This window comes from Trematomus bernacchii, unplaced genomic scaffold (assembly GCF_902827165.1).
Source record: "Trematomus bernacchii unplaced genomic scaffold, fTreBer1.1, whole genome shotgun sequence".
Classification (NCBI taxonomy): domain Eukaryota; kingdom Metazoa; phylum Chordata; class Actinopteri; order Perciformes; family Nototheniidae; genus Trematomus; species Trematomus bernacchii.
Window position 1 is genome coordinate 2,712,588 of NW_022987625.1, and position 17,488 is coordinate 2,730,075.

General features: G+C 42.5%; 1 protein-coding gene across 2 annotated transcripts in view; it reads right to left on the minus strand.

Annotated features, from left to right (window-relative positions):
• Nucleotides 1–280: 280 nt before the first annotated feature.
• Nucleotides 281–17,488, minus strand: part of arntl1a (aryl hydrocarbon receptor nuclear translocator-like 1a) — a 39,186-nt gene continuing 21,978 nt past the window's right edge. For both annotated transcript variants that reach the window (XM_034132891.1, XM_034132893.1), the window contains 11 exons: nt 14,643–14,735; nt 14,024–14,141; nt 9,499–9,648; nt 4,786–5,032; nt 4,223–4,329; nt 3,990–4,140; nt 3,830–3,909; nt 3,070–3,178; nt 1,397–1,490; nt 618–705; nt 281–536 (listed from right to left, as the gene is read on the minus strand). In XM_034132891.1, the coding sequence (XP_033988782.1) occupies nt 379–536; nt 618–705; nt 1,397–1,490; nt 3,070–3,178; nt 3,830–3,909; nt 3,990–4,140; nt 4,223–4,329; nt 4,786–5,032; nt 9,499–9,648; nt 14,024–14,141; nt 14,643–14,735 (1,395 nt within the window). In that variant the 3' untranslated portion in view covers nt 281–378. The remainder of the gene's footprint in view (nt 537–617; nt 706–1,396; nt 1,491–3,069; nt 3,179–3,829; nt 3,910–3,989; nt 4,141–4,222; nt 4,330–4,785; nt 5,033–9,498; nt 9,649–14,023; nt 14,142–14,642; nt 14,736–17,488) is intronic.

Here is a 17,488-nt window from a genome sequence, read left to right on the forward strand (position 1 = left end):
GCCAGAGCCAGAGTTCAATCAACCACCGTGAGCACTGTGTCCTGGAGACACCCCCCCCCCCAGGCTGATACAGTGTGCAGACGCCAACACTGCAGAAAGGATCATCCTAACACATCGGAGGATCTCTGTATGAAATTGAGGGTCAGTCCTCCAGCTACAAGGAATGATGAACGAAGTGTAGGTGTGAAGCGTTCAGACTGAAAGACCCTCCTGCAGTTCTGCAGCCTCTCTACTAGACCATACATGTGTTAGATGATGTCTCTGCTGTGTGGTCGGGGGGGGGGGGGGGGGGGGGGGGACAGCCAGACTTCACCCTGCCTGAACTCTCTCCACGGCTCTGCTGACGGAGTCCCTGCCTCCCCCCCTCCCCCAGCTTCCTCACAAAGGCCAGGGCAGGTCGCTGAAGTCCACGGGCCCCCCCAGCCCGGCGTCGGCCTCCAGCAGGGACATGATGACCGCCATGGCCGCCTCGTCGTTGCTGGGGCTGCTGGAGCCCGGCTCGTCCATGATGTCTATACTCAGGTGGGAGTTGTCACCTGGACAGAGGGGAGGAGTCAATGAGAATCCACAAAAACATCACAGAGAGGAGTGTGTGTGTGTGTGTGGTGTGAACTCACTCATGATGGATTGGTTGGAGTAGGGGTAGCCCACTGAGTCAGGTCCAGGAAGGATCCCAGTGCTCGGCAGGTCAGGTGTCTCTCCGTTCTACACACACACACACACACCCACACACACACACACACACACACAGCACACACACACACACACACACACACACACACACACACACACACACACACACACACACACACACACACACACACACCACACACACACACACACACACACACACACACACACACACACACACACACACACACACACACACACACACACACACACACACACACACACACACACACACACACACACACACACACACACACACACACACAGCACACACACACACACACACACACACACACACACACACACAACACACACACACACACACACACACACACACACACACACACACACACACACACACACACACACACACACCCTCCGTTTTTTAAATCCACCAGTGGGGCATTTACTGACGTGTTTTATGTGGTAGTACAACATTTTAAAATCTCTTCAGCACAACCAAAGACCTTATTTCGGGCATTGAACCAAAAATAGGTAAATATTGAGATGAGGGAACAGGAATTGCTAGAATGCTAACTCATTCCCAGGTTTAATTCCTGAACCACTCTATTAGGAATGATTCAGATTCACAATATGATTCAGTCAGATTTAAAAGAACAACAACTATGGAGAGTGTGTGTGTGTGTGTGTGTGTGTGTGTGTGTGTGTGTGTGTGTGTGTGTGTCTGTGTGTGTGTGTGTCTTGCCTTCTTGCCCCCTGGGGAGCAGGTGTCCGGCGGGGGGGTGCTGGTGATGTTCAGAGGGCTGGAGCCACAGCTGGAGGGGGAGGAGCCTCGGATCCTGACAGAGACACACATGGTCATTCCCTCATCATGCACACACCAGTAGGCCTGTCACGATAATTAATTTTGTTGGATACATTTTCCCGGAAATGATTGCGATAAACGATAATATTGTCGGCACCGTTGTAAGACCATTTTAGACAACTGACATAATGATAATATATAATAATAATTCAAGTACATCCTATCAAACAGAACTTTTTATTGAACATTCATCATTGCAAATGAAATGTGAAATAATATTCAAATATATAAATTATATATAATAAATAAAACAAATACATTTAATTATAACAAATTAATTAATTAAAATCACACACAACCAAAACAATAAATTAAATAGACTCAGGCTGGAAAACAGAGCTCTCTCTATCTATCTATATATATATATAAATAAATAAAAATGAGCACACATTGTCTCACAAGCAAAAAAAGACCCCCTTAAAAGAACAGTCAAGTGTACAGTCCACTGTCCATACAAAGACCCAGATGCCTCAACAGGCCATATCCAAATCTGTATTTCAAAGATTTCGAGCAAGGAACACCAACATGTTTGCATTGTCGGGCAAATGCATCTTTGATTGTAAACTGTTGGGAAGGTGGGGGCTCTCCATCTCCAGCTGCCGTGTTTGCTACCAGCTGGGAAAACGGAATGGGGTTTTGTGTTTCAGGTGCAGTTTAAGGTTGGTCGTATTGCTAGCTTTTGTTGCTACCTTTTTAAAACAAATGCAACATACCGGCTCATTCAAGTCCGTAGGTTCGCCTCGTTGATTTGGCTTGAATCCAAAATATTCCCACACCGGAGATGTGGAATTAGGTTTTGCAACCTATTCCATTCAACTTCAAATTCCCCTCGAGTAAGTCACACGTTGTCTCCTGCTTGTCTATATTATTCATTTGGCTGCTACACTGCTGCACGCGGAGTGTCCTGACCTGGCTGTGTCATGGGCTGTGTGTGTGAGCCCCGCCCCTCACAGCACGCCGGGCTGGTAGACACAGGGCGCCGGGCTAAAATGCTGGTCACATCCTTATGTAAACAAACACGCATGTAACGACAATTTATCGAGCTCAGGAAAGTTATCGAGTCCATTTTTATTTATCGTACGATAAGTCAATTTATTGATTATCGCGACAGGCCTACCCACCAGCTGTGAGTCACTTCTCCTCACAGGTAGAAACATCCAGACCCTAGGGCGTGCAGCCTACATTTAACAACTCTGTGTGAGGTGTAAGCGTTGCCATGACGATAGGTAGATATTGTCAGTGCAGACTGTTTCAGCATAATTCTAGCACCACAGCAGCTGTCTGAGTCGGCATTATTTAGGATTCAATACTCAGTGGGAGTTTCTATTTCACACCCCGTCTGTTAGATTATCACATACATAACATGTTTTCTAAAGAGGTGCACTTTCAACTTGCACTTTATTTGCCAAGAATGTCCCCATAAATTGTGATGAGTCATGCCATAACGTCTGTGTGTCGCCTCCACCATAATCTACACTAAATACAGACGGGGGTTCTCCGGTGGAGGACGGACCCCCTCCTCACCTCTCTGCTTCTGATTCTGTCTTTCTTACCTCTGGATCTCCATCACCTCCTCTGCGATCATGCGTCCTATTTTCCCGGCTCCTGCTCTCGTCCCCCCAGGGATGCCAGGGACGGTCTGCAGGGCCCGCCTCCCTCCACCTGCCAGCCAACAGGAGAAGGACAATTGAAAGGATTCACAGCATAGATCAGGGGTGTCAAACTCATTTGAGTTCAGAGGCCACATACAGCCCAATTTGATGAAGTAGGCCGGCCCAGTAGAATCATAGCATAATAACCTATAATAACCAATAACTGTTGATTTAGAGCAAAAAAGTACATTCTAAAAATGTTCACATTTAATGAACTATCTTCCTGCAAAACAACCTGAAATCTCTTAAGAAATATAAGTGCAATTCCAACAACATGATGTCTCAGTTTATCATTTACACATGTGCATTCAAACAGATCACAGTGTGTCTACAAAGACACAAAACATTTAATAACCGGTGTCTGGAGCTGAATATAATATTTTAGTATTTCTTATGAATAAAACTACTTGTCAAGATATAGAAATGATTTTACATTCATTTCCACATCTGTGTAGTAATTCTGACACCACCATACAAACTAATGGGGAAATATTAGGAAGGATAAGTTATCCCGTTGCCTTGTTAATGTATAACGTGTACATACAGAATACATAGAAGTTGTGAAAAGAATGTCTTCTCTGTCATTTTCACACTTTGCACCACTGGCATAGATTGTGGTTGTTGTTGTGATGGTGTGCATTGTTTGCAGCAGTGTGTGTACCCTCTGAGGTGAGAGCACTGTCCATGCTCTGTGGGGAGGCCGCAGACTGAGGGTAGTCGGGTCCCTCCATCATAGGACACCTGCACAAGGAGACACGTTTAATACTTCACAGTAGGACACGCTCCATCAGTTTCAGAGGTGGGGGTGTTTGTGGACTTACGACACAACGGTGTTGGTGGACACGATGTACTCCACCTCCTTGGTCCAGGGGTTCATGAAGCTGAACCAGCGGCTCCTCAGCGTGATGAAGGAGCCGTCTTTGATCTTGAACTTGTAACAGTTGGTGTTGATCTTCTCTCTCATCTGCAGCACTGTAGACACATCAAACATATTGAAGAGCTCTGCTGCGTTCAGGTTCATTAACATCTGGAGGTATTTGTCTCTGCCACACACCCTGCCTGTGACACTCTGCCAGGTGCCCGATGTCGTCCTGGTGGAAGTACTCGTAGAAGGAGGTTCCCAGCAGTTCCTGGGGGAGGTAGGCCAGGATGGCTGTGGCTCTGTGGGACACAGAGAGAACAGCTTGGGTCACAGAGGGTTATGCATGTCTTAAGAAATGAAGCTGGATTACAGTGTCCTCTTTTCATGAGGACAACCTTCCCTCCTCTCACATAACTGTGTAAGGAGCCCTTTGTTTTTCAGATTTGAAAATATACCCATCTAAACTTCATAAAGCTTTAGGTGGGACTGAAATGTGTTGGTGTGAGCATTGGTATAATAAACTATTTGTGATGTTTCATATCAATACAATTATTTAAAATAAAATAACGCACTAAAAAGGCATTTAAGATTCTTCCATAAGGTCAGCAGTAATCTCTTACTGCCAGAACAATCAACGTACGAGCATGTAGATTCAGGTGAAACCTAGAAAATGTAATATACACATAGATGTTAAATATAAATATGTAAATAAGAATAAAATCAAGTAAACACACACACTGGTTGACAGTTCTCACCTCTGGTCGACGAAGACGAACTTCCCGTCGATGGCGTGTCGGGACACGTACTCGGTGGGCTTCACACGGATGTCGGCCAGGCTGGGCTGGGGGACGATGTGGGGGTGCAGCCGGCCGATAGCCACCAGGCAGCTCAGGTTGCAGCCCTCGTTGTCGGGCTCGTTGTCCTCGTCCAGACCCATCTTGGTGGGGGGCCAGCTCTTCAGGTAGCCCGTGCTGTGGATGGTGCAGAAGCTCTTACGATCGGCTGCAATGAGAGGGGGGGCAAAGACAGGGTTAGAGTTAAACAGGAAGTGGAATCGGAGTTTAAAAACCATTCAGAATTATTAAACTGCCTCTGATTGGCTAGGCAAATTTGGAAACAGTTCATATATTATTATTTTTTAGAGGGTAACTGGTCCATTTAATAAAAAAGACTCACGTAAGAATGATTTGTTTTCTAAATCTTGTTATAAAAGTTCAATAAAAGATGAAATATTCTTCACCAAATGAAAAGGTATTGTATCACTATGGAGGAGTTTATAACTGACTGAAACACAGCGTCAGAGGGGGTCTGTGTGCATGAAATATTCAGCTAACACTAAAAGATTGAACATGAATGGTGACGCTACTCTGGGCTGCGTGACTGTGCTTGAATGGCCTGCAAAAAATGTTCGGACTAGAAATATGCTTAGTCACTGCTGGGGTCGGGGAGAGTAAACTAAGCAGCAGCTACATGCTTCCCCTGACCTGTAACCACTGCAGAGCAGAGCAGACTTCACTTGTTGCTGTGAATAATGCAGCAGGAAGATCTTTGTTTCAAAAGCCTTTCCACCTCTTTAAATCTGCACAGCACTCCACTTTCAATATGGTATTTGTTGTATTGTATTTGGGAAATACACCAGCTTTGGGATGAACTCCCCTCTCTCCAGCAGAAACAGGAAATGCGGTAACTTTTCGTACTGTAACAATGGTTCCAAATCACCATCTCTTGGACAAAAAATAATAACTCAAATAAAACTCAAAAAATCTTTAATGGCGTTTCATTTTTGCAAACTTCTTTTTGTTTTTGAATCAGATGTTTATAAGCAGCTTAGTTTTTGAAAAGAGTCTGAAAATATACAAGAATTTACAATCAAATGCACACGTTTACCGTTTTCTAGATTCAACACGGGCATATGATGGTAACCATGACGTTGTTAACATCTGTATGACGATGTTAAATGTCTCTTGTTATGCAGTTTATCAGTGTGTTTCCTGACGGACCAAGACGTTCTCACTCCCAACTCGGCCTATGTTGACGTTATGTCAGGGTCCCTGTCGTCACTTTCCAGCGCAAGGGGGGGGCCCTTTAGCGTCGAGTTTCAACTAACAGGGAGTCCCATTGACTTGCATAGAGCTCCCTGAACGTTGGTAATAGACGAGTTGGGATCGCGGAGAAATGCTCTCCGCAGATCCATTCTCACAGCGTTTATCAACCTTTTTCTAACTCAATATCAAGCCACACTTATTGTGTTTACTTCTTTATTTTAATTGAATAATGTCGGGCTTTTGTTGCCGTCAGTTAGGGGGAGAGTAGGGGCTCAGAAAACTGAAATCTGTATTGTTTCATCGTTTTTTCCTTCTAATTTTGTATTATTTTCTAAACCACACACTGTTATTTACTCAACAATAAGACACAATTATTCTTGTGTTTATTTATTTGTTTGATTAATAAACACAAGTTGGAGTCCGTCAGGACCGAGGGTCGGAGCAGCTCATAGTAGTTGCTTTAGAGAATTTTACACCCGGAAGTAAGTATTCTCTCCGCTTCGCTTGACAAACCCCGTGATAGTCCTCAAGCTCTGTGATTGGATGTTTGAGTGTGCGCCGAGGGTTACACCGAGCGTCGAACATCACTTTGAAATGGGATGGAACCACGGCAGACTGTCCAAAACTGGATTTGAACGCACCCCGTCCCCCCCTCCCCCAACCCGTCCCCCCCTCCCCCAACCCGTCCCCAGAACTACACATGCTGGCTATTGTGTGTTTCGCAACATGTTCTATGGCACGTCTCGGCTGGGAATTGTAGTTTTAAAAGACGTTTTTGTATTTCCCATAATAAGAAGTTGCCAGTATTAAACTGTGTACATCCCTGGAGGTTTAGGGGATAGGAAACACTCACATTTAAAACATATAATTAATGAATGGGTGAAAATTGCTTGTGTCCATAATGGGCAGCATTAATATACCCACATGACAGCTAAGGTCAGAAGAGCTTTATTTAACAGCTGGTCTTATGTCTGTGACCCCTCCTGTTCATTGATAAGCCTGAAACATGCACTTGTCAAGGTTCAGAGGCACATTTTGCAAATATGGCAGTAGCCATCAATCATCTTAAGATAAGATATACTTTATTGATCCCAAGTTGGACATTTGTTCGTTACATCAGCATGTGTAACTGTTGTAAATATGCAGTGGTGTTTATTTGTAAATCATTTAGTATAATCACACAAATTCTGTGTTTTATATTTAATAATACTGTGTTCTTTATTTATTGAATATTCAATACCTGACAAGGTCGGAGATGAAAAACTTGGGTCGCAGGTTCCTCAACAGTGCATTACAAGACATCTATCAATATGTGTGTACCTCCACCATTAAACTGTCATATTCTGCACATTTCTTATACTATCTACATACATCTTATAAGAGTTTAATACATATGTATAATATCAGTTAAAATAAGTGCTTCAACATAGTTAACATTGCAGGTGATTGTCAAGTCCCAAAACAAATTATGCAATATATTAGACGTTAAGTACTTTGTCAGGTTTAATATTTATCTGTAGATACCCCCAAAGCTTTTTTCTTATTCAAAAGAAGACCTTAACCTAAAGTATTCTTTCATGTTTAAATAAAGCCTAATTAGTTTGTCTGTTTTGCACATCCTCCTATTAATATCTTTGGACGTCCTGCACTAAACTGTTTTATTGTAGAGGTCACTTACAGTATCTTATTGATATTTTATATTCTATATTTCTATCATTGACCTTCTACTTTCCCACTATAAAAGTATGTACTATTAATATTTTTATGTTTTCATCAAATATAACGTATCAACAAAAAAATTCAATAACATGCTTTAACCACTAGGCGGTTAAAGCACTCAGGTTTACAGTGTTAACACAATAAAATATACTGCTGTTTCCAGTTTAGTTTATGATGGATGTATTTTGTTATCCACACATATATTGTTTTTATATTTGTAACACCAAACCAACAGAAAATATGGTCTTAACATGACCCAGTGGTCTAGTTAATAAAAATATATTATCAAACATAATATTAAAATGAACTCTTATTTTGAAAATACAGCTTCCTGTGTTCGAATGAGCTGCTCAGACTCTCGGTCCTGACGGACTCCAAAAGTCCGACATTATACAATCAAACAAATGAATAAACACAAGGGTAATTGTGTCTTATTGTTGAGTAAATAACAGTGTGTGGTTTAGAAAAGAATACAAAATTAGTAGGAAAAACCGATGAAACAATACCGATTTCAGTTTTCTGAGCCCCTACTCTCCCCCTAACTGACGGCAACAAAAGCCAGACATTATACAATTAAAATAAAGAAGTAAACACAATAAGTGTGGCTTGATATTGAGTAAGAAAAAGGTTGATAAACGCTGTGAGAATGGGTCTGCAGAGAGCATTTCTCCGCGATCCCAACTCGTCTATTACCAACGTTCAGGGAGCTCTATGCAAGTCAATGGGACTCCCTGATAGTTGAAACTCGATGCTAAAGGGCCCCCCCCTTGCGTTGGAAAGTGACCCTGACATAACGTCAACATAGGCCGAGTTGGGAGTGAGAATGTGTTGGACGGACACACACAGCGTTGAGTCGGTCAGGTAGAGCAGCAGGTGAAGTCAGGTGATGCAGACTTGCTGTTGGACGGCTTGATAAGCCACTCCCCCTCCACACTCATTAGTTTGGAACAGCACTTAATGAGCGGACCCTCCACGCAAACGGAGGGGGGGTATAGGCGGAGGGTTTAGGGGGCGGTTTGGAATTGGGCCTAAAGAACCGGACTCCCCGCTCCACTTCCTAGTACTTCCACTGTGGGGCCCTTTGTATGTGGATTGAAAGCAACACTGACCATCTCTAGCTTTGTGTGTTAGTATTTTGAATTCATGCTAACATCCCATCTTCTATCTGATCCATTCTCTCATGGTGAACGGTTGCAGGTTCATTTCGTAACCATGTTGACGTGTTTGAACATTAGCACATCAGTGTCTGAAAGTATAAAAGGGTTTCAAACTGAGGTGTGTGAAGTGCTTGTATTCTTACTTAGTAACAGCACAGCAACTTGAAAGACTATAGTATTTCTACTGTTACTCAAGTACAGGATCTGAGTCCTTTATCCACCTCTGCTCCTGAGCAAGAATCCAGTTGTTCTATTGCTCTTTGGGATGGGTTCGGGGAGCGTTAAATGAATATGTAAATATCTGCGCTTTAGGCCACGCTCTTGGTTGTGTAATGGAGATGTTCTCTTGCTAACTGAAGTGTGATTCCTGGTCCTAATAAGGATGTGCCTTGCCACCAGGACAGCTTTTGATCTCATAAGTAGAAAAACAGAATGCTGTGCCCAGAAGGCAGAGGAGTGTCCTGGACTGGAGAACCTGATGTGAAGACGCACAGAGCTTTGTGTATGCAGCTTTACATTTCATCACGTTCTAGAGAACAGTCTGTACCTTTCTTCTTGGAGCAGGTGGAGGGAAAGTCTTTGTCCTCCACTTTGACAGAAGGCCTGTTGCACTTCATCCTGCAGAAGAACGAGCGTCTGGCTCCAGAGCAGAGTCTGGAGGGGCCGGGGGGGATGTCCGTCTTCACCGGGAGCCCAGCTACACACACACACACACAACACACACACACACACACACACACACACACACACACACACACACACACACACACACACACACACACACACACACAACACACACACACCACACACCACACACACACCACACACACACACCACACACACACACACACACACACACACACACACACACCACACACACACACACACACACACACACACACCCACACACAACACACACACACACACACACACACACACACACACACACACACACACACACACACACACACACACACACACACACACACACACACACAAAACAATGTGTTTGTTGTCCTTCTTTGGTATTATTTTTATGTATTAGCATTATTGTAATATTTTCATCATTCTCAAAAGCAAAACAATAACGTGTGTGTATTCTAATAATGTCCCACCAGCATGAAACTCCTGTAGTTAAATATAATGTTGTATTGTTATTCACAACAGTGTCTTTGTTAAAGTATTCAATGATGCCCAGTTCAACCTTTCTGCATGTATCGATCCATAGATTTTTTAAATAGTTTGTTCCATTATCTAATCTTTAAAACTATACCAGCCATTGTCTGTAGTTGTACTTATTTTGCACCATTATTGCATTGCATCCTTGTAAAAGCTGTTTTGTTCAATATTTGAATCAGACTTCTCTCTCTTTTTTGTAAATTCTTTTTGACAAATTAGAAAATGGAAGCTGATATATCTCAGCAGAAAATCAGATCAACTCAAGGCAACCCATAATCTCTGCTTTCACAAGATGAATCTACACTAAAAGGGTATTTGAATAAAAAATGTAAATGCTTTATGATCCTTATATCATTGCTTTAAATCACACCTGAACCGGCGACCCTACGGCTCACAGTCCAAGCCCCTACTGACTGAGCCACTGCCAGTGGCCGCGGCCGCAGATGAAAGGTATTTATTTAACAGTAGTTTGGTTAAACCACTAAGTCCGACAATGCCACCCCGGGAATTTCACCCAGGGAAATATGACAAGTTTTAAATCACTAGGACACACAGGTTCGGTTACTCATGGAACAAGAGACGCGTTTCAATTGTCAAAAATAGAACAGTTTATTTTGTACAATAGTAAAAATACAATTTAAAAACAGTCACACAGGGCTAGATCCAAAGGGGAAAACTAACAATGGCAGTTGCCAAGATACATGTAGTGATTCAATATGTTGTGCTGTATTTCAATACTATAAGCAAGGCGACGTATTGCATTTTTTTTAATCTATCTGTTGTAAGTAGCACTATACCATGACCAAGTTCTGATTGACTTTCAGTTGTGAGTCAGCTTTCTCCATTCTAAAGTCTGATAGAAATCCTGATATGAAAATTGACAATTGTTTTTCCAAAATGTAAGTGTGCATTGTTGAGAGACTGTAGGCTAAATGTTGTCATTAATCAGGGTTCCTGCAGGTTTCACCAACTCAAATGTGTTGAGATCTTCATATTAGGTTGAATAATTAAAACGAAAGTTAGTTATAATCAAATATAGTCAATTATATTCTTGTATAACCCACAATGAAAATGTTTCATATGTTATCATTTTCTATATTTACAGTATAAACAAAGTGGTTTGGTAAGTTGAGTGTAAGGCCTATAATGGTTTATGGGTGTCACTGATAAAGAGAGGAGGCAGTTTCTTCCCTCTCCCCTCACAGCAGTACACAGGGAGGGGGGCTCCTGACTTAAGGAGAAATACTAAGGCCCCAAAAAGGTGGTTAGCCGAGAATAATATTTTGCAAGTCTTGCACACTAGAGGTCATGAACTTTTTACACAAACATGGGAGGTGTGTCTTATGCCATAGCCATAGAATATGGCTGGTCATGTCCAGGCCTGTACATCAGAGGCCATGCCCAGTTTCCACAAATATGGGTATGGAGGAGGTGTCTTTAGGTTTTTCTATCCTGTTTTCGAGCATAAAGACACTGGCGGATGGGGAGGAACTTCCTTTTTGGAGAGAGTGAGAGAGGGGGGGGGGGATCCCCTGGTATACTCTCTCCCGGTAACGCTCTCTCCTTCAGAGCTGGATTTTTGCTCTCGGTAAGGTTCTCTCAAACTTGGTAACTATTGCTTAAATCTCTGTGTATTGAATACTGAGGGAATGGTTTAGATGAAAGTTTTGAATGGGATTTTTAAACCTACCATTCTTAAAGGTGTTGGGATTTTTAAACCTACCATTCTTAAATGTGTCGGGATTCTTAAACCAACCATTCTTAAATGTGTAGGGATTTTTAACCTACCATTCTTAAATGTGTCGGGATTTTTAACCTACCATTCTTAAATGTGTCGGGATTTTAGAACTAATTAGAGAACCTTCGCCACCACGAGGAAATTCCTTTTGGATTTTGTCGGAAGACTTTAATGTGTGAACTATGAATTAAGGTTTTAGATTAGAAAATAACCCCAGCATGATATGTTTAGTATGATTATAATGTTGTAATGAGAGAAGGTAAAAACCCTGTATAAGTTTGGACCTATTTTTCTTCAAATAAACTGATCCCACCTTTTGGATTGGGATAACTTAAAAGACATCTGCACTCTCCTCTCCTGCTTCAAAGGTAAGATTGCACCCTGCCACACTCACACTTGGGTAGGGCCACACCTCATTTACTGATATCAAAATCCTTCAGGATCGCTTAAACAGATTTAGCGGGACGTCTGAATTGAAACAGCAGTTAATTGAACCTGGTTCTCCAGGAGTTAATAGAGGTGAGATCTTGCTGACGTTGGTGGATCTGAGCCAAGCAGCAAACTTACATAAACTCAATAACTTCTGTTAGGTCAATTAGTAGGTCTGAGTAATTTGCCGGAATAAATTATCAGTCCTACCGACTCTTACAAATGTAAGACTTTTTAAGACCTTTTTAAGACCACTTTGAATAGAATTTAAGACCTATTTCACGGCAAGAAAGTATGAAGGAAAATTGCTATGAAAGAAGAAATACGTACATGAAATGTATTCATGTTCAACATAAGAACGATGACTGAACATAACAGCATAACAGTACACAGAACTGTGTTAGCGTGTTAGACAAAAAGTGTGTCTGTGTGTGTGTGTGTGTGTGTGTGTGTGTGTGTGTGTGTGTGTGTGTGTGTGTGTGTGTGTGTGTGTGTGTGTGTGTGTAGTGCTAGATCGTATACCTCCTGGGTTTTAGGCGGCGGAAGTGACGTAATCGTGGATGAGAAGTCGGCAACTTTTGTATTAGAAGTTTAACGTTTACCCTAAATAGAGGAGAGTTCCGCTCACGCACGTCTTGTCACAAATATGAGGTTCATTAACGAATAATGAGATCATACTCTATAACAACATTAAAATGTGTGAAATATACTTACATTTCAATAATAATGGTTGGTTATTAAATAATAACTTACAGTTCTTATTTGTGTTGCATTTGTGGATAAAACCCAAAGAACATTTAGGATATATATAAATACTGGTCAGATATCCACCAGATCTTTTAGTGATTTTTGTCTCTCTTGGAGAAATTAAATTGCAACATCAAATACAAAAGTTAATCTGAAACAAACTCAAATACCATAATGAAATTAATCCACAAATTATGATTGTTATTATAACTTAAATGTTATACCTGGAAACACAAATACACAACCGAAAATAATACATTTAATATGCTCGTCTCTTGTCCTGGGTGGCAGATTACGTCACTTCCGCCGCCTAAAACCCAGGAGAGGATCTAGCCGCTGCTGCACTAGCTAACGCTACATTAGCAAAACAAACGCTATTTTTTTTTTGCAAAAGGTGCAGCAGGCTTCAAACACGTTCCCCTCAACTGGTTTCAACCAAGCACTAAATTTGATGTTTTCCAACCAAATATGGTTGAACTTACACTTCCCCATATTTGTTTGTAAATAGATTCGAAGATCCCTTAGTTTCTGACTGCCACTTACTTGGTTGCTAGGTTACTAGCTGGGTGTTCTCCGATAAGGGGCCGGGGGAAACAAAGTTAGTGATTACTGGTTCCATGTTGATTTAATTCAATACAAATTGTTGGGGGGAACTGAAAGGCTCTTACCGTACTGGTTACTTTGCAGCCCGGACATTTCCCCCAAAACACATTTAGACGCGATCGCAACACAGAAGTACCTTTCAAATCCGATCATTTTTAAGACCTTCTAAATCATATTTAAGACCTTTCTTATTTTTTTGGTCATATTTAAGACCTTTTTAAGGCCTTAAATTCAGATAATCACATTTAAGACTTTTTAAGACCCCGCGGGAACCCTGTTAATAAATGATGGTTGGACGTATGTTAAAGGAAGTGCTAGTAACAAGACATCTTGTATGTTAACGGCCCCACAGGAGGTGATGTGTTCGGACTCTTACTTTTGGCATCGATGAGCCGCTCTCGGGGGGCGGTGTCTGAAGAGGACAGCTGCTCTTTGACCTTGGCGATGTCCTTCGGGTGAAGGTAGTCAAACAGACTCTGACCTATCAGGTCATTCTGCAGAGAGAAGGTCACATGTGAGAGACAGCAGGAACAGAGGGAACTAAGTGAGAGGTGAACAGAGGCAGAGAACATAAACAATACAGTCGAGGACAGACCTAAAAACATCTCCTTACAACTGCAACATCTAATTCTCTGAAGGCCATAAATTATTCTTCCATTACCGTGCATGTTTTTCTTTCGGAAACTGCAAGGCAATTTAAATCTTCAATCTAAAGTTAACTGTGAGACAGAATTTCCAACTGAAGTCAGGAAATTGTGATGATCTGCTGCTGGGATTTGATTATTTATACTGAGGAAATTCTGCTGATTTGTGATAAACGTTTTGAATTCTTCCAAAAATTGTCAACACTATGAAATCATGAGTGCGAGTGACTGACAGAAGGATATAAAACGTTTAAAATATGAAACAGACCATAGGTTGTTCATCGTGGAGAGGCTGGGATAAATGATAATAAATAATAGTAAACAGCAGCACATTAACATGAGTCAGCGTACCTGGCTGTAGTTGAGAATCTTGAAGACGGACTCAGAAACAAAGAGGATCTTCCCGCGGTCACACCCAACCACAAACAGGAAACCATCAGCAGCCTGGTGTCAAACACAGAGAACACTGGGATAAATGTGGGGAGTCTCACAAATACATCTTCCTCGTTAAAGAAAGTCACTCCTAACCCTTTTGTCGTCTTCCCATCAACGTCAGTCCTCCCGTGTTGACTATTTATTAAAGTGGACCTATCATGCTATATTTAAATGATATATTGTAGGGCCATACCTATATAAGGTATATGCAGTGGCGTCGCCTGGCCTGGGCATTCGGGGCTTTAGCCCCGAATGTTTTTTCTGTAGCCCCGGACAATTCTCCCTCAATAATATAATACATTAACCGTGCTTTACGTGAACCTCATCATGACACAAGAGAGGACGGCAGCACTGTAATTTCCCGTGTTCAGTGAATGCAACAGAGGCATGACACCAGACCAATCAGAGAGTTGCATGGAAATAAACGTGTGCTTGTGTCATTCAAGCTTGGCTCTGTGTGTGTGTGTGGCAATAGCGCATTTAGTGTGATAGAGAGAGAGAGAGGGAGAGAGGGGGAGAGAGGGACCGGTGTCAGCATGGACCGTGTTGTTAGCATCTGGTTAGCTAGCTGCACTAACGGACATAAGGAGCTGTTTGTTCCACAAGAAGCTGGAGGAGAGTCCTCTCCTCTCAGACTGAGAGACTCAGGTGAGCTAAAGGACTCTCTGAGTGTTTAGATAGTTAACTTTAGTCTAAGTTATCTCAGTGGGTCTCAAACGGTTTGGTCACAAATTATTCAAAAGATTATTTCCGCGGCACACCTTCATATGATCATTATAGTTATTAAAAAAAAGAGAATAAAGGAAAAACAGTTATGAAATACTATATGGCAGTAAAACAAGAATAGAGTTTAAAAGGGGAGTGATTAGTAAAATATCCATAAAGAAAAAGTACATCTGTTTACAGTTCTGCTTCATATGGGTATTGAGAGAGGTATCCATAGATCTCTTCATGTTGCTCTCAAAGTGCACCAGATTGATGCATTTAACTTCAATATTTAAAAAAAAAATCTTCCCGGGGGAGCATCCCCCCGGACCCCCCTAGAGGAGGTGAGCTCCCCACTCATAAAAAATACCACTTTACCCCTGCCTATATGCCTGAGCTGATTATCGAGCCTTCATTGTAACAGTCGCGGGTGTACTGTGTGTGTGCGTGTGGGGAGTGTTGCAGTAAAAAATGCCACTGTAGTGCCGCCGCCACTGTGGGCTAAGCCCCGAATGTTTTCAGGTCCAGGCGACGCCCCTGGGTATATGTATAAGTTTCTGTTTTCAAAATACCAAACAGATCATGCATTTTAGCCATGCCTCATTTCGCTCTATGTGCTGTTTGCTGTCTACGGGTCTGATTCTGCTGACCACGCCCCCCTGCAGCAGAGGTGAGCCGTGCTCTGATCAGCTGCTGGGCTGTCAGAAGAGGAGGAGAAAAAGAGATCTCCGTGTTTTATTATATAGAGTCGTTATTCATATGTTTTAAAGCTCAATAAATAACAAAGAAGACCTTTGACCGGCACTTTTCTAATTTTGTCCGGAAGATTTAAACTTTAACGGACATCTTGACCGGCGAAAGTAACTGAAACTGAAACTCTGCCGCACGGTCCCCTCGTTCCTTGGAAGAGGCGGAGAGGTGGGTGTTTGTCATCTGCTGGTGGACTAACCGGAGAGAATTACAGTGCTTGGCTCGACGGGGAGGGATTGCATTGAATTAAAGCAGCGGGAGCAAACGCTTGCCTCGGGGAGGGAGAAAAAAAGCCACAGCGGAGAATAAACAGAAGGGTAACTATGGGCGGGAAGTATTCTTCGCTGCTTTTGTGGCAGACTACAGCGCCACTTACAGGCCTGGCATATGTACTACAGCGTCTCCAGCGCTTTCGAGCGGCAATGGCCGGCCGTGGCCCAACCCCACATTCCCCTGATAGGTGGAGAGTTGGCCCAATAGCCGTAGCGCCACTTCTGTGACGACATAGAAGTGAAATCTGGATCAGTCTGTATCAGATCCGTTGCAGCCCCTTTTTTAGAGATTTGGGTATGGAGGAAAATAGAGAGGGTTGTGTTTTCTGACACTTGGTGAGTTCCCTGGAACACCGGGGACACATATTCATGTATAAAAGACGTACAAAAGTGCATTTTGCATGATAGGTCCCCTTTAAGCATATCAACTTAACACAAAAAGGCAATTTGTGTTTGGTAGATAATTTCTATGTTGTAACAATGCTTTTTGGCAATACATCTTATACCGTTGGAAAGCCCGTTTTCTTATCTTTCCAATGGTCACATTTGTGAGGAACAAGCATTTGTGGGATGAGCAGCAGAGTATGTGGGGTGCGCCCATGAAAAATGTGACAAATCTCCTCTGCCAATGCCAAACAGCTTTTTTTGCTGCTGCTTTCGTTTGGTGGATTGGATGATTGAAGTCTGATAAATAAAGACATATTGGCAACAATTGATTTATTAACTATTTATTTATTTAACAAGCAGCCTCAGTAGCGTGTGGAAGAACCAAACACAGCCACAACAGCCTCTTCTCCTCATGCTGTCACCATCATGCTCACACTCATGTGAGCATGGGATGGTATCCCATTCTTCAACCAGCATTTGTCCCAGGTCAGCCAACGTGGTTGTGTTGGTCACTCTGGCACGGACAGCAGGGCCAAGTTGATCCCAAAATGGGGTTCAATGAGGTTGCGGTCAGGACTGCAGGCCATCCCATCCTCTCCTCTCCTCTCCTCTCCTACTCTATCGGTGTAGCAATCAGCAAAGCCTTCT